This window comes from Colletotrichum higginsianum, chromosome 5 (assembly GCF_001672515.1).
Source record: "Colletotrichum higginsianum IMI 349063 chromosome 5, whole genome shotgun sequence".
Classification (NCBI taxonomy): domain Eukaryota; kingdom Fungi; phylum Ascomycota; class Sordariomycetes; order Glomerellales; family Glomerellaceae; genus Colletotrichum; species Colletotrichum higginsianum.
The window spans coordinates 636,174-653,350 of record NC_030958.1 but is presented as its reverse complement, the minus strand read 5'-3'; the positions used below and the strand labels follow the sequence as shown (position 1 = coordinate 653,350).

The 17,177-nt window shown below is 57.0% G+C and overlaps 6 protein-coding genes across 6 annotated transcripts; 3 read left to right on the top strand and 3 right to left on the bottom strand.

The window, feature by feature from the left end:
• Positions 1-1,197: 1,197 nt before the first annotated feature.
• CH63R_07140 (Major facilitator superfamily transporter) lies at positions 1,198-2,698 on the top strand (the record flags this gene model as incomplete). The annotated part of the gene is made up of 3 exons (XM_018302115.1): positions 1,198-1,458; positions 1,510-2,554; positions 2,604-2,698. 3 exons carry the CDS (start codon positions 1,198-1,200, stop codon positions 2,696-2,698), a joined length of 1,401 nt encoding a protein of 466 aa, XP_018156893.1.
• Positions 2,699-4,675: 1,977 nt separating this feature from the next.
• On the bottom strand, positions 4,676-5,383 carry CH63R_07139 (uncharacterized protein; the record flags this gene model as incomplete). Its single annotated transcript, XM_018302114.1, has 1 exon — positions 4,676-5,383. One exon carries the CDS (start codon positions 5,381-5,383, stop codon positions 4,676-4,678), a length of 708 nt encoding a protein of 235 aa, XP_018156892.1.
• A 2,480-nt stretch (positions 5,384-7,863) lies between these two features.
• CH63R_07138 (Hexokinase) lies at positions 7,864-9,807 on the top strand (the record flags this gene model as incomplete). The annotated part of the gene is made up of 3 exons (XM_018302113.1): positions 7,864-7,960; positions 8,142-8,221; positions 8,338-9,807. 3 exons carry the CDS (start codon positions 7,864-7,866, stop codon positions 9,805-9,807), a joined length of 1,647 nt encoding a protein of 548 aa, XP_018156891.1.
• Positions 9,808-10,532: 725 nt separating this feature from the next.
• CH63R_07137 (N-acetyl transferase separation anxiety) lies at positions 10,533-11,645 on the bottom strand (the record flags this gene model as incomplete). Its single annotated transcript, XM_018302112.1, has 1 exon — positions 10,533-11,645. The coding sequence occupies one exon, from the start codon at positions 11,643-11,645 to the stop codon at positions 10,533-10,535; it is 1,113 nt and encodes a 370-aa protein (XP_018156890.1).
• Positions 11,646-13,680: 2,035 nt separating this feature from the next.
• CH63R_07136 (Transcriptional activator) lies at positions 13,681-14,980 on the top strand (the record flags this gene model as incomplete). Its single annotated transcript, XM_018302111.1, has 2 exons — positions 13,681-13,749; positions 13,901-14,980. 2 exons carry the CDS (start codon positions 13,681-13,683, stop codon positions 14,978-14,980), a joined length of 1,149 nt encoding a protein of 382 aa, XP_018156889.1.
• A 1,179-nt stretch (positions 14,981-16,159) lies between these two features.
• On the bottom strand, positions 16,160-16,727 carry CH63R_07135 (Peptidyl-prolyl cis-trans isomerase-like 1; the record flags this gene model as incomplete). The annotated part of the gene is made up of 2 exons (XM_018302110.1): positions 16,160-16,621; positions 16,695-16,727. 2 exons carry the CDS (start codon positions 16,725-16,727, stop codon positions 16,160-16,162), a joined length of 495 nt encoding a protein of 164 aa, XP_018156888.1.
• Positions 16,728-17,177: the final 450 nt, after the last annotated feature.

Genomic DNA, 17,177 nt, shown 5'->3' with positions numbered 1-17,177 from the left:
CTCGTGAGTGTTTATGACGGAGTCTGGAACCCGGGCCGTTGATGGCCCAGAGTTTGGCTAGAGCCGCATGCCGATATGCCCACGCTGATGTCAACGAGACTCAAGGTTATAGACGATTCCTCGTGGTCGATGATGACCTGTGTGAGAGCTTCTTCCCACTTTCTCTCCGTTCTCGTTATCTGTTCTCTCCTCAATTGTGCTCTACGCAGGGATGTGTGCAGCGCAAATCCATTTGCACTACATTCCGATTGTTCAGCGCCATGCAAGTCTGTAGAGGCATTCGAGGGAGCGGTCTAGCTCCAATGTCGCATGTCTGTTCCCTACCTGGACAACTTACTTGCCCCTTCCCTCGTCCGTATGTCTTGCCGTCGCGACCATCACCTACTGGGCTTGGGGAAAGGGTACTAGTGCTCGCCGTTCCCGTCATCCCTTTGCCGTACAAGTTGTCAGTAACCAACTTGGGCTGGATTGAAGCCCAGCCTGGGATCTACGGATAGCTCTGATTGGGCAATGGCCGCCTTCCCAGTTAATGGCCGCCGGACTGGGTCATCCACGGCGGGATTTGGGTTAAACCAGGGATATCAAGGGCAGCCAAACTCTACTTCTTCACTGCGGAGGCGGCCGGTGCGGTCTCGAAACATGTCACTGGTGAGTGGCGGGTACCGTTCAAGGGGCGGCGTTACAGAATTCAGTATCACCCGGCTGTAACTGAATCGGCGTGGGAATCTCCCCTCTTATCATCCGTTTCCATGCATCTTAGGCATCCTGGGTCCCCTTCACTCCCTATCGCAACCGTTCAACTGAGGCCTGGCAAGAACGACGGGTCACAGACCGCGGCCCCTTCCATTCTCTCGGGAGTCAGTATGCAAACCTCGTCCCCTCCTGCCGTTCACCTTAAACCATTTATCCATCTGTACATGCCTACCTACGGTGCTCTACTCACTGTCCACCATCACGACTCCCTTGAGATTCCTCCATTTGGTACATTCCAGCCTTTGACACCACCGACCCAAGGGCAGCTGAGACACGTCCAAGGTTGGGATATCCCGAGCTACGCGACACCTGCTGATACTTGGCTCGTGGAGTGCTTGCCCGCCGCCTCGATAGCTTTATTAGGCTGGCCCGACGTCCCAAATCACGACGTGTTGTCTGTCCTCCAGCTTCCTGCACCTTTCTGAAAGCATCAACTCCGACAACATGTCTTTCTACCAGATAAATCTGGCCGTTTTCGCGGCGGGGAACGGGTACATGCTCTACCGCCAGTACAAGCGCCAGGAGCAAGAAGACCTTGATGAGCTGAAGCAGGAGGCTGCCGGTGTAGAGGAGGCCGGCGGTAACGACGACATCGAGTTGCGCCACCTGCTCACGGAGCCCGCCGAGTCGCAGGCCGCCATCCGACAGTTCCGGCTCGACTTCTTCCCCGTCTACGCCCTGGCAATGGCGGCGGACTGGCTGCAGGTAACGGGACCTTGACGGTATCGATGGTGTCCGAGCTGACGAAAGAGACAGGGCCCGCATATCTATGCCATTTACAAGTACGAGAAGAACATACCCGAAAAGATTGTCGCCGCCCTCTATGCCGCTGGGTTCGTCTCCGGTGCCATGTCAGCCTCGTTCGCCGGCGAACTCGCTGATCGGTACGGCCGCCGTCTCGCATGTATCGCGTACTGTGTCACCTACATTCTCACCTGCCTGACTATGCTCACGGACGACCTGTTCATTTTGTTTGTTGGGCGATTTTGCGGCGGCATCTCGACGACCCTGCTCTACAGCGTGTTCGAGGCATGGATGATCACGGAATACAACCAGCGTGGCCTGTCGCGGACGAACCTCAAGCTGGGCTCCATCTTTGGCAACATGACCACCGTCAGCTCTATCGTTGCGATCCTTTCCGGCGTCGTCGGTGACATCCTGGTCGGCGCTCTGGGCGGTCGTGTCTGGCCTTTCATGGCAAGCGTGGCGTGTTCGGCAATCGCCATGTTCTTGATCTCGAGAAGGTGGAAGGAGAACTACGGAACCAAGCAGGCTGGCCCGGCGACGTCGTCCCTCGCAGATGTCAAGAGCGGAATCCGCATGATCGTAGGCGACAGGCGCATATTGTCTCTGGGCCTGACGTCGACGTTTTTCGAGGGCGCCATGTACCTGTTTGTTTTCTTTTGGTCTGCGGCGCTGAAGAGCGCGAGAACGAGGTCCGGCTCGGACGAGGAGCTGCCATTTGGGCTCATCTTCTCAAGCTTCATGTGTGCTATGATGGCCGGGTCTGCCTTCTTCTCGCTCTCCACCAAGGCCCACACCAAGGAAACGACTTCAAACATTCTGATGATCGTCGTGCTCTTGGTGAGCTGCTGTCTCTCGGCTGCCGTCCTGATTGACAGCGAAAAGCTGCTATTCTGGGCTCTGTGTATGGTGGAGGCATCCATCGGCGCGTACTTCCCCAGTATGTCCTTCCTGAAGAGCCAGGTTGTCGAGGACGGCGTGCGAGCACGCGTGTACAGCCTGCTGAGGCTTCCACTCAACGTGTTTGTTGTCGTGGCCCATAGCCTGGACGAAGAGGGTAAGTTGTGCGCAAAACAATGGATAACAATGAGCTAATCAGAAAACAGGCGACGGACACAGGAACAACGTCTTCATGACTTGCGCCGCGCTGCTCATGGTGTCGTTCTTCATTGTCAAGAGGACCTTTGCACCGGATGCGTGAGGTTGTGATGGTATTGAACTAACATCAGGTTTCCGTACTTGCTGTTCTTCTGTGACAGAATGACTCGGTGGGGTAAAAGATTCCGTTTTGGAAGACAGAGAAAAAATGTGGTTCCAAGCATGTTGGCGATGCGTGCGTATATCATGTCATGAGAAACGAAGCATGGGGCATGTATTATGGATGAGCATCATAGACGGACTGGGAAGTACCATAATATCCCAAAAGGCAACAATCTGTCATATTTGGTCCGTGTGCAAGATTCACCCGGCTGAGGGTATCTCAATGACCGGGGCTTTGTGGAAGCCCCCGACCAAAAGCTGGGGGAGGGTGGCCAACGTGGGCAGAGCAAAGAGACTTGGAGTTGGAGACAGAGGCCCGTTCTCGTTAGGGGGGCCTCGTTTCAAGCCTCCTTGCTCGTTGTTCGTCGAGTACTAGAGTAGGTAATCAATTCAGTGCGTACAGCATCGTGGGCCCCTTTTTTCGTTCGCCGTTTCCCGGATCTTTCCACATTGTCATCTCGTGCACTTCCTCGTCGCCGTCGTCTCTCTCACCCCCCCAGTCATCAGACGGGCAAGCAACAACCGACACGGCTCGTGGCGGCACCCCATTTGCAGCGGCTGGAGATTCTCCAACGATCAGCCTCTGGACCCCGGGTCCTGCAGTTCACACCGCACAGTTGGGCGGACCCTGCAACGATTTGATAAGGGACCTGAGTGGTCAGCTCACATTCCTATCCAGCGCACCCTCCACCTTTGCAGGAAGCCCTCGCATGCAAGAGAATTGCTCGAGAACCCCCTTTCGTCGGACGAGAAGAGGAGGGGAAAGGCAGACGGACGTAGACACAACTTGCGCGCCAACCTCCTCTCTTTGTCTTCCTCTCGCGGATGGGCCAACTCATATTTCTGTCGCCCGCATCTTTTCACTCGTCTTGGTCGGGCGGCACAAGCGTCGTCAGAGGAACCCGTCGTCTTATCTGATTGTCGAGCAAGTTTTGTTCCACGTCAACCACAACCACCCGCAACTCGTTCAAACGATAGCTGGCGAATCAAGAGTCTCGTCGAGTACGCCTCATCACCGCTGCCGCGGGCCAATTCCACCTGGTCACTAAGGCAAAAACCAAGACCAAGGCCAAAACCGGGAAACCTGGAAACCGGGAAACAGGGCAGTGTGTTGTGTCTGGCGAGGGCCATCGCACACACCGATCAAGATCCTGCACATTGACGTGCCACCCGCCTGCAATCACCCCTCCAAAAGGTGAAGTGAGCTAGACCACGACTGCACCTCGCCTTGCCAAACTCGCGTCACTTCACACATCCGTACTACTTACTACGACGACCATCCAACTTCCTTGCACGGGAGGGACCGGTTTCTAAAAGCGCTTGGGCAGTCGCATGACATACAACTACAGACGCTAGTCGGCTGGAGAAGTAAGAAGGGACCGCGATCGAGCGGTTCGACACTCGCAATCAATCAAGCAGAAGCCGGAGAGCACAGCCTATTAATACCAAGCCAAGCCACCAAACGTCCGGTCATAAGACTCGACTGGCGGCGAAAACCACTTGAATTCACACATTAGGTACCTATCTATCCTCCGTCCGACCCAGCTATTTCGAGACCCGAGATCTTGGAACCGACCCGGCGCCAGACCCGAAGGGACCCTGAGTCTGAGGAAGGGTGATCGGCGCACGACCATTACGAGCAGTTGAACGACACGGCGGCAGACGTCGGGCGATCCCCTCGATCAACAACTCTCTCCGCGTGCCAATTCTCATTTCTCCATTCCCGTCACCCGTAAACACACTTGCTCTTATTGCCCGCTAGACCCCGCCGTCGCGCGCTCAACCCACGAATCCACGGGCACGAGGACATCAGAATTTGGCGCAAGAGACCCCTGGCACCTGGGAACCCCATTCATGACCTCATTGGGGGAACAGGCCTGGGTCCTCTTCGTCCACCCACAGCGTCACACCCGGGAGACTAATTACAGACGGGCCGTTTAAACGCTTGCCGTCTCCTCCAAAGGGCCGAGAGGGAGAAATTCAGCGGCAGAAGCACCGTCACCGCCGCCATTGTCCCGCACCCGGCGTATACAGCGCTCACGGCGCACACAAACGCACTCGCCTGGCCGTTGTTCCGACCAGGAGAGCGTGAGCGCCGAGAGTCTTGAGCAGAGAAGGCGGGAGATTTCGCAGTGAGGTGCAGTGACGCGCCCACAGCGAGAACTCCTGTACTTCCGCACACACAGCAAACACCGGCACATTGTCGGCCAACCTGCAAAGGCGAGGCGCCGATTGGCGCGCGGGCGGTCTTGGTACGGGCTATCAAGACGTCGACGGGCGGCAGGGCCGACGACAAGATGCTAAGCAGCAGCAGCATGCCGACGGTCAGAAACAGCTTCATCAAATGCTGCATCATGATAAAGGCCCGGCCGTTGCCGTATTGGACACCGGCCTCGACGATGGCGACAACGCCGCATGCGACAGCGAGACGGGGTTGACACTTGGCGATAGCGGCATCCTCCCACAGACCCAGACAAACGAGGCGACCAATACGATCAAGACGACCGGCGGCAACGGTAACGGTGGCCGTCGACGACGATCCAGCGTCAAAGCCAAAGCCCTGCCAAAAGTCAAACCCGGCGATCCACGACGCCGGAGAAGGAGGAGCAGCTTCCTGGTCTCCCATGGGGTCTCCTCGTTTTGGTACGGCCTTTGCTCGGTCGTGTTCCTAGTGCTCGTCTTAGTAAGTACCTCTGCAGCAGCGCGGATTCTCCATTTCCCATCCAGTTCATCAGACAAATTGTTGTTTCCGCGTCGGACCCCGTCCCTCAGCTTGAAAATCCACTCTCCGAGTCAACAAATCATTTGCCCCCCCCTTGTCTTTGCCTCTCGCTCCATATCTTTCTTTCACACAAACACCCTCTCTGCCTTCTCGCGCATTTCATCCTTTCTCTATTGGTTATCTTGCATGCGTCCATTCGTTTTTTCTTCTTCTTGTTCTTTCTTCTTGTTTTCTTTTTCTGTGCTTCTAGTCAGCCCTCTATGGTCAACGTGTTCCCATTTTCCAGCTTCCGGCATATTCGGTGGCCCGCCCGGGTGGGCGATGGTGGATGGGGTACGGGAGCTTCTTCGGCGCAGAAGTGGGCCACCGTGGGACGGTGGGAAAGTGTCACTTGTCAGCGCCCCTGCGCGTGCTGTCATGAGCCGCCATGAGCGTCGAGTGGCGTGGCGCGTGGCATGGCCCGGACGGAGGCTTCTCCCCCATCTTTCATCATCGTCCCGGATGGGGAGAGTTTCCCCCGGGGCAGCATGCGGGCTTCCACGGGGCCCATGTTTCCTGTTTCCCAGGCTGGGCGGAAAGGAACGGAACGAATGCAGGACAGGAGCATTGTTGAGAAGGAAAAATAAACAAAAAAGAACAAGCGAGCGGGAAAGAACAAAAGGCATCGATGATCGGGACCACGCCGGAGCCAATTGGTCGCACCGGAGGGGCCGAATAAGAGCGCTTGGACCAATGACGGACGGCCAAGGGCTGCTTCCAACACCCGAGCTTTTTCCAGCGCCGCTGCGTGGTTTTCCAAATCCAGAGGCCGCTCCGGGACACCTTACCGGGCACTGCAACCGCCTCAGGCCGCGTTCCAGTCAGGTTGGCAACCCATGCCTTTACCTGGCATGACGACGGGAAGGAACTTCCAAAGCCAGGGGAATTGGAAGGAAAAAAAAGAAAAAAGAGGGGCCCGTAGCCAAGGTTTCCTCGCTGGAATTGGAGACTGGGCATTGGACGACAACGAGCGTTCCCCGCAGACGCCCCCTATGGAAGGCCATCACAGCTACGGATACAGTTGTCAGGTCTGAAGTCCGACAGGTGGTGGTGGTTCAACGATCTCGGGGCCATGCAGCAGCGCAGCGCAGCTCACCTCACATCACGCATCCCAGGCGACGACCCGATTCTCACCACGCAGCTTGCTGTTCCGTCCGGGCCGGCCTCCTGGCCTGGGCCGCCATGGGGGCCATGATGCATCAAATCTCGGGCCCTCACGGTCTTACTGATGGACATTCAACATGCAGCCTAAGGAGATCAACAAAGTCCCCTTTCCAGTCCCTCCACGGCTTCTCTCATGCTTTCGGTCCTGGCTCCGGTCCTTGCCCCTGGCCTCGCTCTTTCCTCGTCCTAGATGGCGACGGCGCTTGTCCTGATGGCCAGTTGTCAAACATCGTGTCGTGGCACGGGAATTCAGTGGCCCAGTGGCCCCAGACTCCCAAGCAGGGCAAAAGTCGTGTGTCGTCGTACAGAGAGAGAGGCATTGAGGGCCTGGGCTGGCTGTCACCCCACCAGCACCAACATTTCCTCACTGGGGGCCTATGGCGCACTAGGCCCATGTCTCTGCCGCCCTGCTCCATGCTCCATGCCCCATACCTTACTCCTGGTTCCATGGCCCGCTCCACGCCTGCTCCATGCTCCATGCTCCATGTTCACTTCTCTCGCACCATGCCAATTGCCCGTTGACCCCATCCCCCATCCACACCCCCCCCAGTCCAATTCACTGGCGATTTCGTCACACTCTTCGTCCTCGGAGCTCACCCAAAAACCTCGACGAGTCTCGTCCGGCCCGCGCCTTGATCTTTCCTCCGTAGCTTCGTCCTACCCTCCTACCTTACTTTGCCTGACCTTTCATCTCTTCTCACACCGTTCCAATCCCACGATTTTCTTCCCTTCCCGACCCTCCTCAATCGTACAATTTCACTGTCTAGGTACCTAGTCTTCTCCAACACAATTCACCTACTTCATACCAACCAACCAAACCTCCCTCCTGCCCTCCTTCCTCCCTCTCGTTCTCCTTCCCTTTCCCCCCCCTCCCCCTTCCTACCCCCCTCAAACACACACACACGCACACATACGACTTCTCAACGGAGATCCTTCTGCAGCTCTTGGACTAATTTGGCGCCTCGGCTGCACAGCTCATACAGCTCCTCCTACGCGACGCCAAGCTCTTTCCGCCGTACCTCCAGCTGCAGCTTCGCTCTCCCCTCTTCTTCTTCTCCTCCCACCACTTCTTCCACCCGCCTCCTCCGTTATTCTCTCCTTCCGCCCAGATCTTCCAGGAGCCCGTCTGCGAAAACCCAGCGCCCTTTCCTACCACGCCGCCCATTTCGAAACCTCTCACAATGGCGCTTGAAGCCGAGACAACACGAGTCGTCGACCAGTTCGAGCTCTCTGATGCCTACGTTAACCGTGCTGTCAAGGAGTTCCTCGGCCAGATGCGTAAGTTTGCTTGCCCCTCCGCCCTTTCGAACCACACGTCCACAACCCCAAGCTGTGGTGGCGCTTGTCTGTGCGCGAATGCCATTCTGTATCCAACAGCTCTCCTCTGCCAGACCGACCGCCGGGTGAAGGTGCCAGCTCTCGAGGAAAAATTAAATTGACTTTGGTGTGTCCTTTGCAGACGATGGGCTTCAAAAGGATGGAACCAGCATGAGCCAGATCCCGACGTATGTCACTGGCGTGCCCAACGGCACCGAAAAGGTAATCACCTCTCCCTGGCAGCGAAGCGTAACTTTGCGATGCGCCACAATGCCGCTCTCCCCCCTTCCGCTTCACAAAAGGCCGGCGGAATTCATTCGTACTGACACCTGTCGCAGGGCCTCTACCTCGCCGTCGACCTTGGCGGAACCAACTTCCGCGTCTGCTCCGTCCAGCTTAATGGCGACACCACGTTCAACCTCACCTACAGCAAAGTCGCGATCCCCAAGGAGCTCATGGTCGCCAAGACTGCCGAGGAGCTCTTTTCCTTCCTTGCCGAGCAAATTGAACTCTTCCTGCGTGAGCACCACGCCGAGCACTTCGAGCAGCACGTGCGCCGCCGTCAAACCTACAGCGCCCCCGAGGGCTACCGCGACGAGCATGTCTTCCGTCTAGGCTTCACTTTCAGCTTCCCCGTCCAGCAGCTTGGCATCAACAAGGGTAACCTCATCCGCTGGACCAAGGGCTTCGACATCCCTGACGCCGTCGGCAAGGATGTTTGTGCTCTGCTGCAGACCGAGATCGACAAGCTGCACCTCCCCGTCCGAGTCGCCGCTCTCGTCAACGACACCGTCGGAACTCTTATGGCGAGATCCTACACCTCGACCGGCAAGTCGGGCTCCATTCTCGGCGCAATCTTCGGCACCGGCACCAACGGCGCTTATCTTGAAAAGCTTTCCAACATCAAGAAGCCAATTGTCGGCGACTTCGAGACGTCCACCGGCGAGATGGTCGTCAACACTGAGTGGGGCTCCTTCGACAACCAGCTCAATGTGCTGCCCAACACTCCCTGGGACGACGCCCTCGACAAGGCCAGCGTCAACCCTGGCATCCAAATGTTCGAGAAGCGCGTCTCTGGCATGTTCCTCGGCGAGATCGTCCGCCTGACCATCCTCGACATGCTCAAGGACGAGAAGCTGTCGCTATTCAAGGATCAGAACTCGAGCTTTAACGACTGGAAGTCGACGACCGATATCAGCCCGAAGTCCAGCATATTCCAACAGTGGGGCCTCGACAGCGCCATCATGTCGGTTGCTGCCGCCGACAACACCCCCGAGCTGTCGACACTGAGACAGGAGCTCGAGTCAACTCTGAATGTCTACACCCCCTCGCTTGAGGACGCGCAGGCTTTCAAGGCCGTTGCAGGCGCCGTCGGTCGCCGCGCTGCCCGCCTTTCCGCCGTTGCCATCGGTGCCATCGTCCTCCAGTCCGGCAAGCTTGACGACCCTGAGGAGGAGGTCATCGACATTGGCGTGGACGGCAGCTTGGTTGAACACTACCCCTTCTTCCGCGACATGATCTACGAGGCCCTGCGGGCAATTGACGGCATTGGCGCTAAGGGAGCTGAGAAGATCCGCATTGGCATTGCAAAGGACGGCAGCGGAGTTGGCGCTGCGCTCATCGCCCTTGTGGCAGCTGGCATGGAGAAGGAAGGCGATGTCTTGGCTGACTTTAGAGAAAACGTTAAGAAGGAGCTGGACTCACTCCCTGTACCTCGTAAGTTGCGACCTATCATCATTGCTAAGAACAAGCACAACATCGACTGTGACGAAGTTCCTGCCACTGTGCATTATAAGACTGTCGGCTAACCACTTTGGTGTCTCCCAGATCAAGAGCTTTCAACGACAACAAACACTGCCCTGATTATTGGCGGTCTTGTGGGCGTTGCAGCCATTGCAGCTGTCTGGTGGTCGCGGTATAACCGTCAATCATAAACGACAATAAATAGGAAGAGTTGGGCGAGGACGAGGACGATCTGAATAAGACTCATCTGAGATGAGGGGAGGAAGTGGTTAACGCATCAGGGGATGGCAACAAGGGGAGATGCAAGGGGGAGACAGGATGTGAGAGACACAGCATATATCTATGCCCTCTCATGCTCTATCCAATTGGGCATTTCACAGCATCAGGAAGTTTTGGTCGAATTCTTTTCTTCTCATGATTCCACAAAGGGGGAAAAACGGAGTTGGGCAATTTTTTTTTCTTAGTTCTTTTTCTTTGATGCTTGAGCCGAGCAAATTGCATCTGGTTGTTCAAAGCTGCATACTCGTATAAGTCTTTTTTCTTCTTTCTATTGCTCTCTTCCAAAGCAGCCAAGTCTTGCAAAATGTCTATATTGGGGTGGCCTGTCCTGGGCCATTTCTTTCCTGGCATTCTCTCCGTCCTGTCCTCTTGTGGTTTATACATGTATATGCGCACAGCTGAACATCCAATATAGGGCGTATTTGGTTTTCGATCGTGGTCTTTATCCAGGATCAAGTAGGCCCTGTCTAGTGAGCCTTTCATTCCTTCTTTCTACCCGCTTCCCGTCCTTCTACCCCTGGAACGCCGCAGCGGGGTATGATCTGTCCCTCTTCTTCCTCACGCTGGAGCTGCTCCTTGAGCTTGCACCTGAGCCGCCGCTGTTCCGGGGAGGGGCGAGCATGCTTGAAGCCATGTCTTCGGGCAGGTCGTTCCACTCTGTGGCGGCTCGGCGGTTTTGGAAGGATTGGCCTGAGGGGGTTCTTGAGAGTGACTCGTCGGCGGCCCGAGGCGGACCGCCGCTCATGGGAGGAAGGTTTGCAACAGCTGCGGTGGGACCGGGGACGGGCGCAGCCGTCTTCTCCGTGTGTCGACTGCCAGCGCCGACCGACAATGGCCCAACAGTGCGGCGGACGATCCAGGCCGAGTCGGGGCGCAGCTTGATGTAGTATCCCTGTAGTGGCTCCCCGTAGCGCTCGAAGCCGCGTGCAGTGTACCAGTGCATGCCCTCCTCATTGTCCGTCCACACGTGGGCGTAGATATGGCGGAGATTGATCTCTGGAGACAAAGCGGCGGCGGCGGCGACGAGGTGATCGATGACTGCAGTCGCGAGGCCGTAGGAGCGGTAGGGGGAGAGGAGGGCTAGGGATTGAATGTAAAGGGCGTGTTCGGGGCGAGCGCCTGGCGAGGCGGGCGGGAAGGGGGAGGGTTCGATGCGGGAGACGACGCCACCGACGACCTGCTCCACACCGGGGGAGGACGGGTCGGACCAGGTGATGACGCGGGAGAGGGGGCCCGTAAGGGCGGCGGCGTAGAAAGTCTCGGGGTAGGCGACTGGGAGGAGGAGGGAGTTTATTCGGCGGAGAGGCTGCAGGTCATGGTCGTCCACGGGGCGAATGCCGGCACTAGGATGGATGGGCATCGAGGCCGCTGGTGTCGGAGGCGTCGTCACCGGCGGCGGTGGTGATGCCGTGGTTGTTGAAGGGGGAGGTGTTATCGTGGTCGAGGTGGGGGGTTTGGCGGCGGGAGGAGGGGCAGTAGCAGTAGCAGCTCCAGTTGTCGGAGGCGCGGGCGCGTACTTTGACGACGGCGGCGGGGGTGCATAAGACGGTTGTTGGCGAGGTTGGAAGAAGGACTTTATCGAAGACTGTGTCGGCTTCATCGTCGCGGTCTGAGGGAGAGACATGACGGCGGTCGTGGTGGTGTTAGGGTGGGTTGCGCGTCGTTTGGTCGAGGACGAGGGAAATGGACAGAGGCACAGGCGGGATTGGGGAGGGTAGGTAGTCTGTCTATAAGAGATGATGACAAAAATTTCAGACACGCATGTTTACATGCGTGCGGAAAAGTCCGAATCGGGTACGTCTGATGCCGTGTGTCAGTCCGGAGACGGCGAAAGGAGGGCGACAGAGAGAGATAGTCAAGGAAAAAAAGGAGAATAGAGGTTTCGTCTCGGCCGGGAATGTCTCTGAATGGTTGCGACTTTTTTTCGGCTGCAGCCGATGGAAGGGCTGGGAGTCGTGACTCGTTGGAGAAGTACTTCTGGCTTGTGCTTCCCCCCTGTGGACGTGGGGAGGGAGGCACTTTCGGAGCGACCACTTCACCTCTGCTGTGTAACTGTGTGTACCTACCTACCTAGGCACTTAGAAGGCAGGCGCGGTCGAGACGCGGTGCTGGAGGCTCCGGCGGAAAGGCGGCCCCACCCGGTCGTCCCAGGACAGAGGCGCTGGCAAGCAACACGCTGCGTCTGGAAGAGCTGTGAGCCTGTGACGGATACGGCCTATAGGGTGTCAAAGACTGAGCGAGCAATTGCAGGGCGACGAGTGTCAGAATCAGATTCGCCAGATTCGGAAGGAATAGACTGGGGGGCGATCAAGGATGGCAGCAGATGGGTTGGTCCAGGCCCGTCATCGTCCCAGTGCTAATGGAAACAGGGGGTCTCTTGTTCCGTCAGTGAGGTAAGCCAACAGCAGCAGACATGTGTCCACTCGCTGACCAGTGACTGACTTGCCGCCGCCTGCAGGGAGATCTTAATGGCGTACAGTACGAAGTACAATCACCTACTTCACATAAGGCGTAAGGCGATTACGTGCTGGGGCGGTCAAGAGTGAAAGCGAGGTTGCTTTTCTGCCAGCTGGGGGTGGGATCGCGGCCCCCCGAGTCCGGATCCCTTAAAGGGCCTCAAGGGACTAACTCAGGTACATGCATGCGCCGATGGAGACGCTGTATCCGCCCGGTGGTTGAACACATATCAGGGTTCACTATGTTTACCTTGGGTATACGACCTTGTGCATGGATGGAACTCTCGTCCGACGATGAATCCAATTGCCCGGACATGTGTGCGCACATATTCGTGTGCGTCTGTCTGTCTTTGACTTGCGGGCGAGGTGCTCTCGTGATGCCGTGGGCTTGCTCTATTCCTGATAAGCCGTCCACCCAAGATCGACCTCTGAGACGATTCTGGTAAGGCGCGCTCAGGCGGTTCTCCCTCCTGATGTACGTGCTCACGCCCAAAGGACATGATGTGCCCCCCCGAGATGCGGACAACCCAACGCGTGAAGGACATTGCCTCTAACCCATTTTACGCTCTGTGTCTACCGTGTTGTTTCCTCTATTTTCTTCGTTGCCTTTTCTGCCTCTGTACCTAATTCAATCCCTAATGTTGCCATCTTTAGCCATTACTTCGTATCCCGGGCGGATGAACAAACCGATTCAGCGGATCCGAGCTGGTTGTTGCGGTGCTAGGACCTTTTAAGGTTGCTCCTTCCCGTATTAGTTGTTCCCTTCCTTCCCTTGCTTGCATTGGGTTGGCAGCAATTTGGTAATCCGGAAAAACCGCCCAGTTTCCTACCTCTCTGTAGGTATTTCGCCATCGCTGTTGGCAGTTGCACACTTTTCTCCCCCCCGTACCTACCTTCCTCTACCCGGTAAGGTACTTTCCGTCAGCAACGCAAGGTTCCGGACTTTTTTTTTCTGTCGGCCGGCCGTACCTTCCTTGCAGCAAACGCGCCCCCCCTCTCCCGGTCGTGTGGCACCTTCCGTATTTTAGTCCCGTCAACCCGATTTCAGATCTATTCCACAAACCACAACCGCAACCTTTTTTTTCCCCCTCCTCCCCTTGCACAACGAACAAAGCTTTCCGCCGTCCGAGGCTGCTGTACGATCACGACGGCAATTCCTCTTCCCCCTTAGCCTCTGTGCGCCATTGCGTCGGCCTCGTCGAGATGGCTTCCAACACGGGCAAGGCCGGAGTAATCATCGCCCCAGACGATGTTGGCAGCATGGACAAGCTTGTAAGTCTTCTTCGATCTCACGATCTTCTTCCCGCCGTCCCTCCCCAGCTTCGCCCGGATTTTCGTCCCGACATGTGGGTGAAACGGGCGACTTATTGCCGAGGCTGATGAAATGATGTGATGCTGACCGCAGTCTGTTATCCGGCAACAGGCACACGCCGTTCTCGACGACCTCGTGTACAACATCGTCCATGATCTGCTGCTCAAGGTCCACCGTGACGAGAAAATGGCAAGAGCGTCCACTGCCGCCATTCGCGTTGAGAAGCTGGCTTCCGATGCCTCAGAGACCTCCACCCCCGACTCGAAACCCGACGTGCGCATCGAGACCGACGCCGCGATATACGAGGACGGCAAAGTCCTCCTCAAGGGCAATCCACTCAAGACTACCACCGAGATCATCTGTCCGCGATGCCACTTGCCACGCTTGCTCTACCCGACCGACGGCAAGGGCGCGAGAAAGCCCGACCCAAGCGTCATCTACTGCAAGAAGCACCCCTACATCGACAAGCCCGGATTCGACATCTACGGTCAAACGTGGGTTCAGCCAGGCCCCGGTCGAGGCAAGAAGAAGAAGGACATGAAACCCGATCCGAACCTCGAGTCGCCTGCACCCGGCGAAACGCGCCCGCCCAACGTCCTCTCGTTCCCTTCCGCAACCTGCAGCAAGTGCAAACGATGCATTCTCGTCACCCGACTCAACAATCACATGGGCTCTTGCATTGGAATGAGCGGTCGTAATGCGAGCCGCGCGGCGGCGGCCAAGATCTCAAACGGCAGCAACGGTGCTAGCCAGAACGACGGGACGCCCCCGTCAAGCCAGAAGGCCACTCCGGCACCTGCGTCACGAGCCTCGAGCCCCAAGAAGCGCGACAGCGAGGAGGTGGCGGTCCCCGACGACGACGACGAGTCAGCCGACAGTCACAAGAAGAAGAAGCTCAAATCGACACCCTTGATGACGAAGAAGGTCATCCTCAAGACAAAGGGACCCAAGAAGGAAAAGGTCAAAACGAGCTCCCTGCTGAGCCGCGAAGCAAAGCCTGACGTGGGCGACAACTCGACCGTTGAGGTTGCGCCGAAGAAGGAGAGAAAGGAGGCCAAAGGCATCAGCCCGACTAAGAAGCTCAAGCTCGGTGCTGCGAAGCCGCCGTTGTCTTCGCCGCTATCCAAGAACGGTCGGAACGAAGACGCGGAATCCGAGTCGTCTGGCACGTTGTCGTCGCCGCCAAACTAGAAGTCTGGAGGTACCGCTAATAAGCGCAATCCGGCCAACAAGACAAAGCCTGCGCCGCCGCCGTCGTCCTCGGCTGGCGTATCTCAACAGCAAATCGGCCCGGACGCTGGCAATAGGAAGACTACGATCACTAAGACCGAACGAAGGGTACACCAGCCTTCTGCCAGGGGCAAGTTCTCTCCCAAGGAAACCTCTCCCAGAAGCCAGACCGCCGCCGTCAAGGCTCCAGCTGTTACCGCGGGCCCATCCAGCACCAAGGCTCCCTCTGACGTCGAGGTTGAGTCTCGTGCCAAGGGTCAACCCATCGTCGAGACCCGACATACTACCAGCTCTCCGCCTGCTCCCAAGGCTCGAAAACTATCGGACCACAACGAGGACCAGGCCAACAAGCGGCGCCGGTCCTAACTCACCCGTCTCTTTGTGTCATCAACTCTACTTTTTTTCTTTCTTCATCCGGGACCTGGTTTCATCCACACAGTTAGGATGAGCATATTGTCCCAAGTACCGGGCACACCCCGGCCAAAGAACAGGTTGCGGATCCACGACAAAGTCGGATATCCTCAGACTACGCATTATTTTCACCTTGTATTCATCACCAAAAATTTGATCCTTCAGCTTGACGGCCACCAACACTTGATACACGACACGCACACAACATTGCATGGTTTTTGGAGTCAGTCGGGGAGGGTACTCTACAGGGATGGGGAGGTTTCCCCCATACATTCTCGTGCATCACCCGGCGAGGCGGATGGCGGCGTTCAGAGATTGCGGTTACTCTATAGGCATTGACCGAATGACATTGATTCCCTTTGACCATTATGTTTGAAGCACCCACTGGCTTTCGTGATGTGTGATGTGGGAGACACTTAATATTCGGCCCATTGCCAGCATTATGGAATGGGTGGGAAGTTGCGGGTGAAATCCCCTGGCAGCTTCGTCACTTTCTGTTGTTGCCTTTTCTTTCCCAATTGCGTCCGGTACGAGCAGGAAGGGGAATGACACATTGGAAGTGAGCGAATGTGTCTTGTATGAGTGCCGGACGCCATATAGCGTCTGAATGTGCTGGTATTTGTGACGTGATGATGCCCCCACAGTATCTTTTTTTATAGTAACCCAACGCCGAAACTCCATGCCATGCGGAGAAGAAAGAGAAGAGACCAAAAGGCCATCGAGAAGCTACTACGCCTCGTCCGCGCCGGGGTCCTCTACGACGGACGCCCTCAGGATCTTGACCTCCTCCAAGGGCCGGTCCTCGGGCCCCGTCTTGACGAGGCCCATTCTCTTGACGACGCTGAGGCCATTCTTGACGCGACCAAAGATGGTGTGCTTGCCGTCGAGCCACGGGGTCGGAGCGAGGGTGATGAAAAACTGGGAACCGTTCGTGTCGGGACCCGCGTTGGCCATGGAGAGGACGCCGGCGCCGGTGTGCTTGAGGCCCGGATGGATCTCGTCAGCGAACTTTTCGCCATAGATGGAGGTGCCGCCGCGGCCGGTGCCGGTTGGGTCGCCGGCCTGGACCATGAAGTTGGGAATGATACGGTGGATGACGGTGTCGTTGTAGTAGCCGCGCGATGCGAGGGTGGAGAAGTTGGTGCAGGTCTTGGGGGCGTGGGCGGTGTAGAGCTCGACGGTTACGGTGCCCTGGTGCGATGTCAGTTTGGAGGAGTCGTGGTTTCGAGGTCACCGGATTGGGAATTGGGTCGTGAAGACATACCATTGAGGTCTCGAGTGCGACGTTTGTCGTCATGTTGACGGTTCTCCTTGCGCGCGGAGTTGTGTGTGTTTAGGTGGTGTGCTTGCGCGGGGGGTTGATAGTGAGAGGAGGAGGGGCAGGAAATTATTTTGGACGAGGCTGTGATGTTCTGGTTTGCGACGCGATTCAACAGCAGGTGCAGCGTTGACGGGGAGGGGGAGCTTCGGCCATCCGCACGGGACATGTCGATGCGTCATTGGTCAGAAAGGGGGGGAGGGCGTAGCGGGGAGCAGCCGAGAGCTGAAATAGCTGAGAGTTGCAAGGCCCCCTTGCTCCTGCTGTGTCCCGTCCCTGTACCTGGATGCATCATCGCTCACGTCTCACAGCTGCTACTGCCACTGTAACCACTCTGCGCACTCTTCTGGCCCGGCGCAAAGCGAACTCTGCAACAAATGCTTCACGCACCGCACGGATTAGAGACAAACATCTAGGGTGTTTGACGGG